We start from the raw sequence: 17,497 nt of genomic DNA, 5'->3' as shown, positions 1-17,497 counted from the left end.
GAACTGAGTTGAACTGAATGGAGACACAGACATAGAGAACAGATTTATTAACACTTTCTGCTTCCCTGCTTCCTTTTCTCTCTTCCTCCTTGTTTTCTTTTTAGCCCAGTTTTCTTTACACCTCAAATTCTAAACTTCTTCATAGCTTGTTTGTCATTTCCACCAAGAAAGGTTCTTACTATGGTAATGGACCCAATCTCTAGGATCACTAGACTAGACTGGACTTTGAGCCACTATCTACTCAATATTCCTTAAGGCTCATCTTGCATGTTAAACTCCAAAGTGAATGGACATTTGACTTAGAAACTACAGCTGCAGGGGGAGGAAGGAGTGGGTGGGATATATGTAGAGAGTAACATGGAAACATATGTTCACTTCAGTCACTCAGTCGTGTCCAACTCTTTGCAACCCCATGAATCGCAGCACGCAAGGCCTCCCTGTCCATCACCAACTCCCAGAGTTCACCCAGACTCACGTCCATCGAGTCAGTGATGCCATCCAGCCATCTCATCCTCTGTCATCCCCTTCTCCTCCTGCCCCCAATCCCTCCCAGCATCAGAGTCTTTTCCAATGAATTGATAAAGGACAGAAATGGTATGGACCTAACAGAAGCAGAAGATATTAAGAAGAGATGGCAAGAATACACAAAGAACTGTACAGAAAAGATCCTCATGACCCAGATAATCATGATGGTGTGATCATTGACCTAGAGCCAGACATCCTGGAATGTGAAGTCAAGTGGGCCTTAGGAAGCATCACTACGAACAAAGCTAGTGGAGGTGATGGAATTCCAGTGGAGCTATTTCAAATCCTGAAAGATGATGCTGTGAAAGTGCTGCACTCAGTATGCCAGCAAATTTGGAAAACTCAGCAGTGGCCACAGGACTGGAAAAGGTCAGTTTTCATTCCAATCCCAAAGAAAGACAATGCCAAAGAATGCTCAAACTACCACACAATTGCACTCATCTCACATGCTAGTAAAGTAATGCTCAAAATTCTCCAAGCCAGGCTTCAGCAATACATGAACCATGAACTTCCTGATGTTCAAGCTGGTTTTAGAAAAGGCAGAGGAACCAGAGATCAAATTACCAACATCCGCTGGATCACGCAAAAAGCAAGAGAGTTCCAGAAAAACATCTATTTCTGCTTTATTGACTATGCCAAAGCCTTTGACTGTGTGGATCACAATAAACTGTGGAAAATTCTTCAAGAGATGGGAATACTAGACTACCTGATCTGCCTCTTGAGAAATCTGTATGCAGGTCAGGAAGCAACAGTTAGAACTGGACATGGAACAACAGACTGGTTCCAAATAGGAAAAGGAGTACATCAAGGCTGTGTATTGTCACCCTGTTTATTTAACTTCTATGCAGAGTACATCATGAGAAATGCTGGACTGGAAGAAACACAAGCTGGAATCAAGACTGCCGGGAGAAGTATCAATAACCTCAGATATGCAGATGACATCACCCTTATGGCAGAAAGTGAAAAGGAACTAAAAAGCCTCTTGATGTAAGTGAAAGTGGACAGTGAAAAAGTTGGCTTAAAGCTCAACATTCAGAAAACGAAGATCATGGCATCCGGTCCCATCACTTCATGGGAAATAGATGGGGAAACAGTGGCAACAGTGTCAGACTTTATTTTTCTGGGCTCCAAAATCACTGCAGATGGTGACTGCAGCCATGAAATTAAAAGACGCTTACTCATTGGAAGGAAAGTTATGACCAACCTAGATAGCATTTTCAAAAGCAGAGACATTACTTTGCCAACAAAAGTTCGTCTAGTCAAGGCTATGGTTTTTCCTGTGGTCATGTATGGATGTGAGAGTTGGACTGTGAAGAAGGCTGAGAGCAAAGAATTGATGCTTTTGAACTGTGGTGTTGGAGAAGACTCTTGAGAGTCCCTTGGACTGCAAGGAGATCCAACCAGTCCATTCTGAAGGAGATCAGCCCTGGGATTTCTTTGGAAGGAATGATGCTAAAGCTGAAACTCCAGAACTTTGGCCACCTCATGCTAAGAGTAAAATAGATAACCAATGGGAATTTGCTAACAACTGAGAAGGGTGGGATAAGGAGGGAGACGGGAGGGAGGTTCAAGAGGGAGAGAACATATGTATACCTATCGCCGATTCATGTTACTATTTGGCAGAAACCAACACAATGTGTAAAGCAATTAAAAAATCAATCAATCAACAAATTTTTTTTTTTTTAAAGAATACTAGAGTGGGTTGTCATTTTCTCGTCCAGGGGATCTTCCTGACCCAGAGATCAAACCTACGTCTCCTGACTCTCCTGCGTTGCAGGCGCATTCTTTCCCTTGAGCCAAGTAGCTAAGATCAAAAGAAGCCGAAATGACTAATTGTAATTCACAGCATAAGTCTGAAATACTTCTTAACCAAATTATTTTCTTCTAACCAGATTATATAATTTCAATATTTAAAAATATCACACTTCAAGTGCCTTTTTAAGACCATCATAAAAATAACATGGGTCAGGAAAACATTGTCACGCTGTAGATGAGAAAAAATGAAGTGACTTAACCAAGATCACACTTTAGAGTCCTGCCTCTAGTCTGTTGCAGGAGTGTTCCCTTCATTCAGGAAGCTTTCTGCTCTATGTCAAGTGCTTTGCTTTGGACATTACTGGAGTATATTTGTGTATATTAATTCATTTGATAGGCACAATACTATAAGATCTGAAAAACCTATGGGCTTTGGAATTATGATAGCTGTGTTTTTTTTTTTTTAATCCCAATTCTGCTGAAGTCAGACTCTGTGTACCTTGGGCAGTTCCCACTTTGCTCATTTGTTAAATTATAGACAATAACACTATCAATCCTGTAGGAGGGGTTGAGAAGATTAAATAAGATACTGTGTGCCTAAGCATCCAGGTCTTTGCCCAGAATATAGTAAGTGCTCAGTGAATGCTAGCCTTTTACATTAGTTTCTACCCAGTATTCCTCAAGATTCATCTTGCATGTCCAACTCCAGAGTTAATGGACCTTTGACTCAGAAACTACCTATCACATGGTCTCAACTACTCTTTGCTCTCTCAAGACTGCCCCTTTGAAAATGGCTTGCAGTATGGGAATGGAGATATACAAACACAGAGGAGCAGAGAGGAGCCTTTCAATTGCTAGATCCCACTTGTGGGTCAACTGGTGGAGTCAAGTCCTCTTCATGAGGACGTCTTATCAGTTTGTTGTTCTACAACTAACCTATAAAACTCTGACCAGTAGTATAATACTTCCAGTTTGAAACTTGCCCCCGTGAAGCTGAGGGCCTGATGAAATGACTGTGTTAGTCTTCAACATTATACTTTGTTTTATCATGTATAATTGATGCAATGACAAATGGCAACACAATACTTGAGGCCCAGGGAGAACCATGACACATACGCACAAAGATAGGGTAGGGGCCAGGGCTGGAACACTCTTTAGGGGCGATGATCAAGCACTGATCGTTCCACAGCACCTGGAAACAATGAATCCATTGGAAAAATACTAATTTAAGGGAGTTCTGTTTTGCTGCCTCAGTGTGGCTTTGAAAAAATTACTTGTAATGTGCAATAGTGTAGAAGTTATATCTTCCTAGTTTTTAAAAATCATATTCTGGCTCTTTTTTAAAAAAACAAAATACCTCGGGGTCTGAAGCATTTAAGGGGGCTACCACTTGAATGTCTCTATTTTCCACTTGCTTAAACAAATCTTATAATTCCTTCAAGCTACCTTCTCCCCGACATTATCCATAAAGACTTGCGTGATCTTTCCTGCTCACAGTAACCCCTCATAGACCTTCCCACTTGTTTTATTTTTTTTTCTCTGTTAATCTTTTATTGACTGAATTCATAAGATCCAGATGCTGAATCTAAGAGGATAAAACAAAATATTTTCCTTCTTAACATCTTAGTAAGGTGTTTGGGGACTTCTTGCCCAGTGATCTAATGTCTGAAGTGGTTGGCATCTTGGTCTGATCAATGTGAAGAGGCTGTATCTATGCCCAACTATCCCCTCTAGGTCCACATTTTAAAATGGCATACTTCTGGTCAGCAGGTTGGCAATGGTTTTGGCCACTTTTTCCTTGCAGGTTAGCCCAACCTAAGGCCTAGACTTTCAGGAGAAAGCTGGATCCAGATCTTCATCTCATTTTCAGTACCCTTTACTAGGGCCTTAATTTTTCTTGCTGTTTTATATTTCTATTCATTTTCTGGTCTAAGATGATTTTCATCTTATATTTGACACTGTTTTCTTTTTGAAAATTTACTTGTTGGCATCCTGATTCAAAATTCTCATTAATATGTTTGACCTCACATTTTAGATGTAGCTTTCAGACCTCTTAATCATTTTTTTTGAAACTCTTAATCAAAAGCATATAATTAGCAATAGAACCAAAGAATTTAGTGTGGCTTCAGCAAATTTGTTAGTGTTAAAAAGCACGCACATGCTATACATCAAAGAGGAACATTAGCGTTATCATAGCTTAATAAATAGTGCCATCCTGGCAATGTAATCTTGTGTTCTAGAGCTATCTACCATCTCCAGTATTATACTGCTTAAGTAAACAATCTTGCTATCTCCTGTGAGGTTTATTTAATAATAAATGCATATAGAGATAATGAATCAAATGACTACAGATACATAGATATATTGCCAAACTCACTCAAAAGCTGGGCATAAATGAGATTAACAAATATTTTAATACACATATATGTAAAAAAAAAACTCTCTTGGAATATAAGTCATATGTGCCCATTGCTTTTCATTACGTTTGACTCTCACCAGAAAAATTTTAAGCCAAATAATGGCCCCAATCTTGCTGGTGACTTTCACAATTTCAACTCATGCAGATTGGGTGGTATGTGCTTTATTGAAATGGTTGCTCGTTATCATTAGTCTTATAATGATACTCCCAGAATTTTTAATGTAAATACAGCTATCATTATTTTCACTTGTGTAAACTATATTACTAGGTTTGAGGATGAGTTATTTTTTTTTGGGGGGGGTGAAATGTTCAAAATGGTTTCACAGAAGTCAATATTTTTGCAGTTTCTGGTTATTCTTAGTTTGGTCTTTAAAGCCTAAGGATATAGGCAACATGCACATTACTAAGAAAAAATGCTCCTGGCTTCTTTCCAAGGTTCAAAATGTAAGTAATTCTAACCCACTTGTTTTAAAACTGTGATCTATTTCATACGCTAGCCAGAGTGTTAGTTTTGTTTTCAAGTGAGTGTGTTTGTCATACACTTGCAATTGAATTCTAAATTTTATTTTGCCTGATAACCCCAATGCTTCCAGTTTACCTATCACCTTCTGCCAAAATCTGTTCTCTGGCACCTCCTGCCTGCTTGGTTGGCCTCTGTCATGCTGCATGGACATGACTTATGGTAAGTCTGTCTGCTATTTGGAGACCAGTTTCTGGGACTACTAATTAATATATTGAGGTTCCCCTCTGTGATTATCCTCTAACTTTTCTTTTTAAACAAAATACCTCGGGGTCTGAAGCATTTAAATGGGGCTACAACTTGAATGTCTCTATTATCCACTTGGACCACCAATGATGTCAGAAGCACAAAATGGTGACAATAAAGCTGCGATTCGATCTCCTAGACACATATCATGAAGAGAACCAGCATTTATGGCTAATCTAGGTATTATTTAAAGGATAAATCCTTATTTCATATCATCATGTCGACCTATGACAGAAATTACCTTTACTGTGTTTTCAAACAGGAGTGTAGAAATTGCATAAGGTAAATAAAAAGATATAAAATGAATGCGAAGAGGAGTTTTAAATACTTTGAAGAAAGTTATATAAAGTATTTCCAAAGCTGAAGAAGATGCTAAAACTGGAGGACAGACATTTAAACAACCCTTTCTAAGTAAGCGGTAAACAAAACAGTTGAAATAACTCATCCTAAAAATATATGCCAACTTATCAAAACACTATGGCTATTTAATTAAAATAGCTTAATGTTTGTTGTTCTGCCCCATGTTCTAAAGGAACTGATTCCACTCTCAAAACAAGTGCCCTACTAAAGTCAGGTGAATGGAGTTTTTAAATAAAGTCTATCAAGAGATACAATGTCTATTTTTTTTAATAGTCAATGATGCATGGAACAGAAAAAAAAATACAATTTAGATTTGTAAATGTAATTCAGTGAAATGATTGTTGAATGTAATCTTCATAATTACTTTTTCAGTGCATTAATAATTACTTTTCAGGACATATTACTTCTCTCTAAGTGCTTTCCAACTAGACCAAAGAGTCCTTTTTAATATTTAACTGAGCATTTTATTCAGATTTTTATTTGGATATTTAATTACTGTAGGATCATACTTCAGTGGAAACGACCTAATCTGATAGTATTGATGGTTCATTCTGCTGTTCGTAAACATTTTACTTCTTGAAAAATTTCATATTCTTTGGCTTTCCTGAAATAATGTTATGTTTTATTAAACATAATAAAGGGATTATGTTTATCCCTTTATTTATTCTTTCATTCAGCAAAATATTTATGGTAAAGCTGCAATATACTGAACATAAATTAGCTGTGAAAATGAAAAAATACATTTCCTCTCCTTGAGCTCACATGTTACAGGAGGAAAGTAGGTATGTAGGTATGAAAGTAATAGGCAGGTGCATAGATAAATTACAAAAAAGAGAAGCACTGATGAGATGCATCAACAGTGTTTTCACACATATTCACCAAAATATAATCCTTAAATCTCTCTTTTTCCCTTTAAAAGTCTCTCTTTTAAAAGATTTCTCTCATCACCCTGAAATACATAAAGCTATTACATATACAATGAATATTTCATCCATATTATCTATCTATATGTATATTATATATAATATACATATAAATCTAAGAATCACACAAGGTATTGAAAGAAGATTTCTAGAGGACAAGCTGTTAAAGAGAAGAAAAGTTCAAGGAAACAAATATGTGTTCAAAACCTCCCTGTATTTACCTGTAAATTCTAGCAATTTAACTCATGACTTTATCCACCTCCTGGGCACTTTGTTCAACAGATGTCATCTTGATGCTAGGCTATACCAATCCAGGTGGGAAGCTCAACAGTTTTTTAATCTTCCCACACCAATCCATCCGAGTTCAGTTATGCGAAGCATTTATGATAAATGAAGAATAAATGAAAATTTAACAATAGATATATCACCTCACACACTAGCAAAGTAATGACTCAAAATTCTCCAAGTCAGGCTTCAACAATTCATGAACTGTGAATTTCCAGATGTTCAAGCTGGTTTTAGAAAAGGCAGAGGAACCAGAGATCAAATTGCCAACATCTGTTGGATCATCGAAAAAGCAAGAGAGTTCCAGAAAAACATCTATTTCTGCTTTATCGACTATGCCTAAGATTTTGACTGTGTAGATCACCACAAACTGTGGAAAATTCTGAAAGAGATGGGAATACCAGACCACCTGATCTGCCTCTTGAGAAACCTATATGCAGGTCAGGAAGCAACAGTTAGAACTGGACATGGAACAACAGACTGGTTCCAAATAGGAAAAGGAGTACATCAAGGCTGTATATTGTCACCCTGTTTATTTAACTTCTATGCAGAGTACATCATGAGAAACGCTGGACTGGAAGAAACACAAGCTGGAATCAAGATTGCTGGGAGAAATATCAATAACCTCAGATATGCAGATGACACCACCCTTATGGCAGGAAGTGAAGAAGAACAAAAGAGCCTCTTGATGAAAGTGAAAGAGGAGAGTGAAAAAGTTGGCTTAAAGCTCAACATTCAGAAAACGAAGATCATGGCATCCAGTCCCATCACTTCATGGGAAATAGATGGGGAAACAGTGGAAACAGTGGCAAACTTTATATTTTTGGGCTCCAGAATCACTGTAGATGGTGATTTCAGCCATGAAATTAAAAGACAGTTGCTCTTTGGAAGAAAAGCTACGACCCACCAGGACAGCATATTAAAAAGCAGAGACATTACTCTGCCATCAAAGGTCCATCTAGTCAAAGCTATGGTTTATTCCAATAGTCATGTATGGATGTGAGAGGTGGACTATAAAATAGGCTGAATGCTGAAGAATTGACACTTTTGAACTGTGGTGTTGGAGAAGACTCTTGAGAGGCCTTTGGACTGCAAGGAGATCCACTCAGTCAATCCTAAAGGAAATCAGTCCTGAATATTCATTGGAAGGACTGATGCTGCAGCTGAAACTCCAATACTTTGGCCACCTGATGCAAATAACTGATTCATTTCAAAAGACCCTGATGCTGGGAAAGATTGAAGGCAGGATGAGAAGGGGTCAACAGAGGATGAAATGGTTGGATGGCATCACTGACTTGATGCACATGAGTTTGAGCAAGCTCTGGGAGTTGGTGATGGACAGGGAAGCCTGGCGTGCTGCAGTCCATAGGGTTGCCAAGAGTTGGACAGAACTGAGCAACTGAACTGAACTGACAGCATCATTGGCCTCTGTGGTCATCACCACTGCCTAATCCTGCCCACCTCCACCCACTCACACACACTGGAAATTTTTATTGGCTCCTCCACTCACTCCTGCCTATATCTATCTTTCTAGCCTTTCACCTCTCCTCTGCCTTCTCTTCCTTCTTTCACTCTGTCTCTCTTCTTGTCTAGTAAAAACAGACAAGAATGCCAGAATGTTTTCTAGCTTATCAAGAGGAATTTCCTTCTCCTAAAGCCTTCATATCAGCAACTAGATCTTGGGAGGGTAGGTTAGTTGAATTTAAAAGTGTCAAGGCAGGAATTTTTACTTTCAATCTGAATAATTCATCTAAATACAGTCTTTTTCAAATATCTCTATTTTTCTACTCATATCTATTCCATTAAATTGTGAATTCCTCTCTGCAGCTACAGACTCCTGTGCACTGTGTTACTGATCTTTGATCTCCTTTCCCCTATCCTCTGTCTCCAGCACCTGGTAAGATGAACACTAGAAATGAATTTTTGAATGTTTTCTTATCTTAATGGAACAAAACTGAGTTCTCACATTGATGACTATGATACTACTCCTAGTTGGAAAATTTTTCTTGTTTCCTGTTCTGCCTTCTAAAATTCAAGATGCCTGTTTTAATTTAATCTCTTCTCTGAAGCTCCTCTGTACTGTTCTGTCTACACTGCTCTCTCTCTTTTGCTTATTTTTCTTTTTTGGTGAACCCCTAAGACACATTTTGTTCTTTGCTTACTGTGTGTGTGTGCTAAGTTATTTCAGTTGTGTCTGACTCTTTGAAACTCTATGGACCATAGCCCAGCATGCTCCTCTGTCCATGGGATCTCCAGGCAAGAACACTGGAGTAGGTTGCCATGTCGTCCTCCAGGGGATCTTCTCCACACAGGGATCAAACCAACATCTCTTATGCTTCTTGCATTGGCAAATGGGTTCGTTACCACTAGTACCACCTGGGAAGCCCTTGCTTACCAGACAACATATATTTTTAATTCTTATATGTCTTAGGTATATCTTTTCTTCAATATAGCAGAAAAGATGAGTAGCTGGGATTTTGTGCTTAGTCACTCAGTTCTGACCGATTCCTTGTGACCCCATGGACTGTAGCCTGTCAGGCTCCTCTGTCCATGGGGATTTTCCAGGCAAGAAAACTGGAGTGGGTTGCCATGCCCTCCTCCAAGGGATCTTCCCAACCCAGGGATTGAACCCAGGTCTCCTGCACTGCAGGTGGATTTTTTTTACCACCTGAGCTGTCAGGGAATCCCAGGTGGAATATAACTGCAGATTAAATACTTAATGAAGGAATTCAAGGCGTATATAAAAGTTAAATGACATAAACAAATTTGAGACAAGATTTCCTCAGAGGGAGGGTTCTTTACAATTTACTTCTTGTGTTCTACAGTAATGTGTGATTCATGAGTCATGTTATAGTTTACTGGCATCTGTTTATGTCTTAGTTCTAGTGAATTTACCAAAACTCAGAAAAATGTGATACAACAAATAGTATTCACAAAAATGTAGAAAAATTCTATTTAAAAGTCATAAAAATAAATAATTGTACTTTCTCTGAAAATATTCAGAATGGGCCTACTAGTCCTGTTAATATAAAATCTTTATAGCCATACTATAAGATTCTAATGTTTTTTTTTTTAACCAAGCATTAAAATATCTTTCAATCATATAAGTTGAATTTTCCTACCATTAAAAAAGCCTAGAATCGATTACTTTTAAATCACTTAAACAATTCTAATGAGGCAAAACCTTTTAGTAAAACTACTTCTTCATTTCCACCAATTTCTCTACTTTTCTATTTCTCTTTTGTTAGAAATATGTGGATATGAAGTGGATTCGATCAGAGCTTAGTTGGTTATGGACTTGTTAGGACGTTTGTGTTAGGTATTTTTAAAAGCTTGAATATACATGCCTTCTGAGGCTCTGATTCCTTAAATCCACTCTCTCACCACATGTAGTAGTTCCTTGAACTTCAACATGATGCTCCCAGAGGGGGACCAAGTTTGCATGAAACTCGGTGCCAAAATGCCACTACTTTATCCTCATCAAGCAGTTATTACTCTGAGTCTTTTGCTGCACATGTAAGGCTCTGTGCTAGAAAGGCTCCAGGGATAGATAGTTACAAGCAATGGCTTATGCTCTACGGAGCAGGAAAAGGTGTAATGCTGATTTGCAGGTTGGGTAAAATGTGCTTCAGGAGTTGCAAGGAGGAAGTCATCCCACGGCTTTAGTGAGGGGGCATTGGAATGGTATTCAATGGTCAAGTCAAAACAAGCAGAACAGGACAGAGAGACGTGATCTGGGAAAGAAACAGAGGATCACAGACATCCTGGAATAAAGCTGCTGGGGTCAAGTAACAGTCCTCAGGGCTGGGGCAGAGCCAGATCATAGAAGATGTGAGAGAATACACAGATAAGGTCAGACCACATAGGGCACTAACAGAGAGCTCCTGGAGTCTGGACTTCATTCTTTGACAACAGGAGTCACTGACAATATTTTTGGTTGAAAAGTGACATATACAGCATGATGTTTCAGACTGGAAGCTTAGGAGGGTGAGTTGTATAGGGCATATGGGCCAAAGGGACATCTGGAGGCAGAAGGTTCAACTGAAGATTAGTTTACAATAGTACAGAGGAGAGTCAGGACTGGAATGGTGGCAGAGGAATGAGAAGAAAAGATAAGGTTGCTAGAGGCATGCGTGCTCAGCCACTTCAGTCATGTTCAGCTCTTTGCGACCCCAAGGACCGCAGCCTGCCAGGCTCCTCTGTCCATGGGACTCTCCAGGCAAGGATACTGAAGTGGGTTGCCATGCCCTTCTCCAGGGAATCTTACTGACTCCAGGGATTGAACCCTCAGCTCCTGTGTCTCTTGCACTGCAGGCAGATTCTTTACCCACTAAGCCACCTGGGAAGCCCCACAAGAGACATAGCAAATGATGAATCAGTATGCCTGGCTGGCTTACTAAGGGTTGAGGGAGACAGCAAAGAAGTTAATCAGACCTCCTCTGGGGGGGCCTCATCTTCGACTCCTCCTTGTATTAGACACCTATTAATCTGGTTTTTGAGGCCCAACTTATCCCCCATTTATCTTTAGGACTGCTTCACTCCCAACAGGACACAGACAGATGCAGGACAATCTAGTCCCTGCCACTCCTTCCCTGGAATCCAGAGGTAGACCCAACAGCCAGAGAGCAGTCTCTCTCTCAGATGCTGACTGTGGCCATCTTCTTCCATGTGAACTAGAAAGCTGAAAAAGCTGCTTTACAGCAAAAGAGAATAAGAAAGTAGAAGTGAAGAAAAAAAAAGAGAGCTGGAGAATAAGGGCTTGGTCTGGGCTTCCTGTTACACTTTAGTCTCTGCTTTCATATGCCACTGAAATGCTACTGCATACTTCCTCTTTAATTCTGCAGGACAGCCTACTCATGCAGCCATACATTTCCCCCTTTCCCCTTTGACTGCGTTGGCCTGGCAGGGTTATTGTTACTTATAGCCAAAACAGTCCAAACTGATATATTCCTCAGCAGAAACCCTCTATCTTCAGTCAAGGTGTTTTGGGCACTCTCTGAACACTTCAGTATTTACTGACTCCACACTTTCATGCCATTACCTGCTTCTAGAATGCCTTTCCCTTCCAAATCCTGCTGACTCTGCATGCATAAATCCTGATTATCCTTCCTTTCATCTCTCTCTTTTTAAATACTCTTTGAGTGACCCATAACATCTGCAAATTGTAGTATTACATTTTCCCACTTCAATCCCTGATTTTAGCGAAACTATTGGAAGAATAATTAAAACTATATAAAGAGGGTAAAAGGTGGTAGATGGTAGTAGAAAATCAAGACATTTATGCTCTGACATATACAAATGAAAAGATAATGGTCTACTTGGCTATGGATACTTCTGACACTAAGATGGGTTCAAGAGCTCCAGTAGGCCACTTGGGCAAAGTAGATATTTTACAAATGATAGTATATTCATTAAGAGGAGTGTTAGATGAAAGAAAATAAAAATCGTCTTTAAACAACTAATGCATGACACATTATTGTGTAAGTGCTATAAACTCAATTTTACAAATATCCAGAGGAGGTCCTACAGCAAGTGAGAGACAGGGAACCTTGCAAGGGCTTCCCTAGGGCTTTCTTCACTATGCTAAACTAAAACACAGGAAATAAAAAAATGTATGTCAATTTTTAGATGAGACAATAATTCAATTTTATTTAATTCTTAAAAACTATTATGTATTTTAAATTGTCACCCATTAAAATAATACTATTTGCTGGTGGCCCAGACAATAAATAATCCTCCTGCAATGAAGGAGACCTAGGTTCGATCCTTGGATTGGGACGATCCCTGGAGGAGGGCATGGCAACCCACTCCAGTATTCTTGCCCGGAGTACCACCACGGACGTAGGAGGCTGGTGGGGTACAGACCATGGGGTTGCAAAAAGTTGGACACAATTGAGTGACTCAGCACAGCACAAAATAATAATATATCCTAAGAACCATCTTGAGTCTCATGCCTGGGCTATGTTATATACCAAAACAAAGAAACAAAAACATAACCCCCCTCAAAAACAACACCAATAACCACAAAGCAAAACAGATTGTTATTCTCTTTCAAAACACTAAAGAATATCTTTTATAAAGGCATCTCTTTGCCTCTAGAAATGAGAAAACCAGTCTAGTATCCTGTGAAATCTCACATAAATTCTGAACATAATGAAGTTTATTTTCCCTTCAGCAATGGAGCCTTTGTTCTGGTGACTTACAATGCCTCTGGAGAGGAAAACACAAAACTGCCTTATGAAAGCAATAAGAAAATGTCTAGCAAATGGACGGACATTTAATGAACAAGACAAAGTGCCAAGTAATAGTTAATGTCTCTTTCTGCTTGACTCAAAGGAACATCCCTAAGACCCCAAAGCATTCACACCAGAAGATTACATGAGTAGCACCGGTTAGCACAAAGCCACTGTACAAACAATCTGTTGCTAAGCAGGGCAGAAATATTGTTTACATAAAAATGGAATGATCTCTTGTGGATACTGAAAGAAAGTGATAATTTCCATAACCAGAAAAAGCATTTTTATATTATTCTATTTCAACTGCTCTAAAACCCTGAGTTGCTTTGGCAATTGCTTATCCTGGCTTCGTTGGTTTTATATCATCCTCATCTCTGCAGCTTTCTATTTACTAAATGACAGTGATTTTTTTTTTTCCCCTGAAGCTTTAGCAAAAAACAAAACTGTTCTGTATGGTTTCCAGGGCCTCCTTGCAACGGTCATACAATGACTTTTTGGTGCCCCTCTCATAAAAGCCCATTTGGCTTATACTCCTAGTAAAAGTGCTGAAAATATGATTAGAGAAGGCTCCATTAATAGCAACTGCAAACTATGCATTTCTTTAGCTTTATGGAGCCTTTCACTGAATAATGTTTACAATACAGAGAACAAAGCTTGGGGTGGCTTCAGGAGAGGAAGAAAATACAAACACACTTACCTGCATTACAATAAGGAGGTCAAAGACCAAGATGAAAGAAGCCAGAAAGGCTCTGGAAACTTCATCACTGGGCAAAAATCCCCGATTCAGCTTGTCCCAGCTGATCCAGTCAGTTGTAATGACAAGTACAACCACAGACGTCAGAGTAAAAAGAACCGTCCTGCAAGGAACATGACAGTAAAGAACACTAGAGTAATAATATAAACAGTGGGGAGTGCACATGATCTGCTATATTAAACATCTACCCTTTGCCAAATACTTATCCTAAGGCATAGTCCCCAAAAGGAAGATGAAAAAAGAAGCAACTTGAGCTTTCTTTCAAAAGTAATTAGAAAAAGGTATGATAGTATCTCTTTGAAGAATTTTCCTAAAGAAAAATAAGGCACTGATTATAGAACAAATAATTACAAGAAAATATTATAAATAACCTTACTTAGTGCACTATATATTCCAAAGAGAGCATTGGTTGTAACCCTCATTATATATATATTGTTTTACTGAAGGTGGCAGACATACACAAAGCAGATGGGTAAGAAAGTCCTTGAATTCCATGATCATTCTAAAAAGAGAGAATATAGATAGATGGGTCTCCTTCATCGTCCCCATAGCCTGACGAGCTCTGTAGAGGAACCACTTCATGCCGAATGCATAGTCTCTTCTCATGGGACTCATATCATAGATCACTTGGGGCCTAGTGACCTATCCAGGTCACACAATGTCTGATTTCCCCATCCCTAGTTATAAGATATTGTGTGTGTTAGTTACTCAGTTATGTCCGACTTTGTGAACGCATGGACTGTAGCCCACCAGGCTCTTCTGTCCATGGAATTCTCCAAGCAAGAATACTGGAGTGGGTTGCCATTCCCTTCTCCAGGGGATCTTCCCAACCCAGGGATCAAACCCAGGCCTCCCACATTGCAGGTGGGTTCTTTACCATATGAGCTACTAGGGAAGCCCATAAGATATTATGGGCCTGAGATTTTTCTTTTATATATTTTTGTAGCCTCCATAAAATCTTACACAATTATATAAAGAAGGAGTTCAAAGAACATTTGTTGAAACTGTAACAATTATCAAATAAAGTCTTAAAGAAAATACTTCAATTGGTCTTTAATATTGATATTCAAAGTGAATCTGAAATGTGGGCAGTGAAAAAGCAATCGGCCAGAGAATTGTCCATAATGTAGTAGAGCCTCTGTTTTCAGAGTGATCTTTGTACCAATATATTGTTTTGAATTATAAGAAGAAGAATGAAAAAGAAAAATATTCTGAAAATGATTTTAATGTAAAGGAATAAATAGAATAGAGAAAAGAAAAATGGAATAATATTAATCATCCTAGAATTCTCTTAACAACTGAACAAAATACAAATTTCTAAACTAAAACTTGGAATTTCCTTTTTACAACTTTCTATTTGGAACAGGTTATATTTTGATAAAATGAATATAATGAACTCTTCTTTAGATTTTTACCCTATGGATAGAAAAGATACATTTTTTTAATTTTAGAAAATAAAAATTTATTAAAATTGCAGATTCTAAAGAACTTGACTCATTATCTCCAAAGTATATAAATTAAAAATTATCTGTGCTACTGTTTAGAACATCTTTGAGCATTTCCTGAAATCCAAATGGATTAAATGAACATGAGAGAAATCCTAAATAATTATTAAACTACAACAGAAAGAAATTGCAAATATTATATAGTCAAACATAAGAACAATGGAATTTTAAACAAATTTTAAGTCAATTTGTTTTTGTCTTTTTGAGTTTGAGAAACTTTAAGCAAATTTGAATCAAATTACAATTTCTTTTGTCAACAAAAATTTAACAACTTTCATGAAGAATAGATAGATATTGACTATTTTTTGAAGCTCTTTTTTGGTAATAAAGGTATTTCCTCACCACTCTTGGCTTTTTATATGTGTGTTTCACAAAGATGCTATGAATATATATACTTCTTAGTATACACTGTATAACAGTTGTTCAGTCACTCAGTCTTGTCCAGCTCTTTGTGATCCCATAGACTGCAGCACGCCAGGCTTCCCTGTCTGGTACAAGGTTGGTAAATGGTTGGGATCCCAATTCTCTCAAGCTCGTCCTTTTCTGCCTATTTCACAAGGCTCCCCCACCTTCCTGTTATCCAGTATGAGAGGGTGAAGTCTTGGTGAAACAGGGTTACGGCTCCAAGGCTAGCATCCATCCTGTTGGTCTGAGCCTGGTTGATAGGTTAGTATTTTTAATGTCATTGCTGCACTTTCCCCAAGAGACACCTGAAATCTTATTTTTGTGAAGACAGTTGATTACATAGGAATTCATATTTAATGTTACCCCATTGGTCTAAGTATGTAAACTGATACTGTAAAATTAAATATTAATGCAGAGGCATATTTTTAGGTGACAAAATATGAGATTTTGAAATAAGTGTTTGATGAATAATCACAAGCCTCACCTATTAAAAAATTCACAAGAGTTATTTTGTTTTTAAATGTATTTTATTGAAGAATTGTTGATTTACAATGCTGTGTCAATTTCAGTTGTACAGCCAGGTGATGCAGTCACACATACACACCCCCCCCCACACACACATACATATATATATTATTTTTCATATTTTCCATTATGGTTTATCACAGGGTACTGAATACAGTTCCCTGTGCTATACAGTAGGACCTTGTTTTTTATCCACTGTATACAAAATTGTTGCATCTGCTAATTCTGAAACTCCCAGTTCATCCCTCCCCTTTCCTTGTTAACCACAGTCTGTTCAAGGGAGTCATTTTTACTCATGCTAATAATCTCACTGTGAATTAAGTCACTAAAAGTAATCATTAAAACTCTTTGGTAATTAGAACTTATCATAATATCTGTTGTAGAGCTTCAGAGCTTTATAGAACTTCCTGAGACCAGAATGTCTCAGAGCTTCTTGAGACCAAATGTATACCAATTCATGTCTTAGATGTTTAGTTTATTTTATATATTTTATTTAGCCAATAAATAATAATACTCTTCCTAAGAGCTTTTCCTAGGTGCTTTCCCGGCTTTATTAATTACTTCTGTTTTGACAAAGAGTATTGCTACAAATCTCAAGAGAAAGTTACTGATAATATTTTATTACTCCAAAGAGAAATTAAAGGAAGTATTCTGCCTGATATTTAATATTTAATACTATAAAAAGAATAAAAATGGCAATCATTAAATATGAATGCATACAGCTCAGAGAAGGAGCTCTAAAAATAAAGTCAAGAGGATGGAATATAGAAAAGGAAAAGGGGATCAAAATCCATTAATTGGTTATTCCACCTCCAAAATTACATTCAATGCCTTATCTAGACATAGATAAGATATAGACAGTTTGTGGAAGCAAAACTGTTGCTTGTGGTTTGTTTTTCTGAGCCACCTCTTATAAAACTGATGGATTGTACCATGCTATGATAATTCAGTTAAAGCATCAGTTTCAAAGAGCCATGACTGTATTAGGCTATACAAAAATAGTCACTTTTATGTGAAACTTCTATGAAGGAAACAGTAA

The 17,497-nt window shown here is 37.9% G+C and overlaps 1 protein-coding gene across 3 annotated transcripts in view; it reads right to left on the bottom strand.

Moving 5' to 3' along the window:
* Positions 1-17,497, bottom strand: part of TMEM117 (transmembrane protein 117) — a 609,728-nt gene that overhangs the window by 104,326 nt on the left and 487,905 nt on the right. For all 3 annotated transcript variants that reach the window (XM_070370659.1, XM_070370658.1, XM_070370660.1), the window contains one exon: positions 13,967-14,126. In XM_070370659.1, coding sequence (XP_070226760.1) covers positions 13,967-14,126 — 160 coding nt within the window. The remainder of the gene's footprint in view (positions 1-13,966; positions 14,127-17,497) is intronic.

The sequence above is a fragment of the Bos mutus genome, chromosome 5 (genome assembly GCF_027580195.1).
Source record: "Bos mutus isolate GX-2022 chromosome 5, NWIPB_WYAK_1.1, whole genome shotgun sequence".
Classification (NCBI taxonomy): domain Eukaryota; kingdom Metazoa; phylum Chordata; class Mammalia; order Artiodactyla; family Bovidae; genus Bos; species Bos mutus.
Note: the sequence above shows the minus strand (reverse complement) of the source record. Positions and strands in the feature narration are given on the sequence as shown.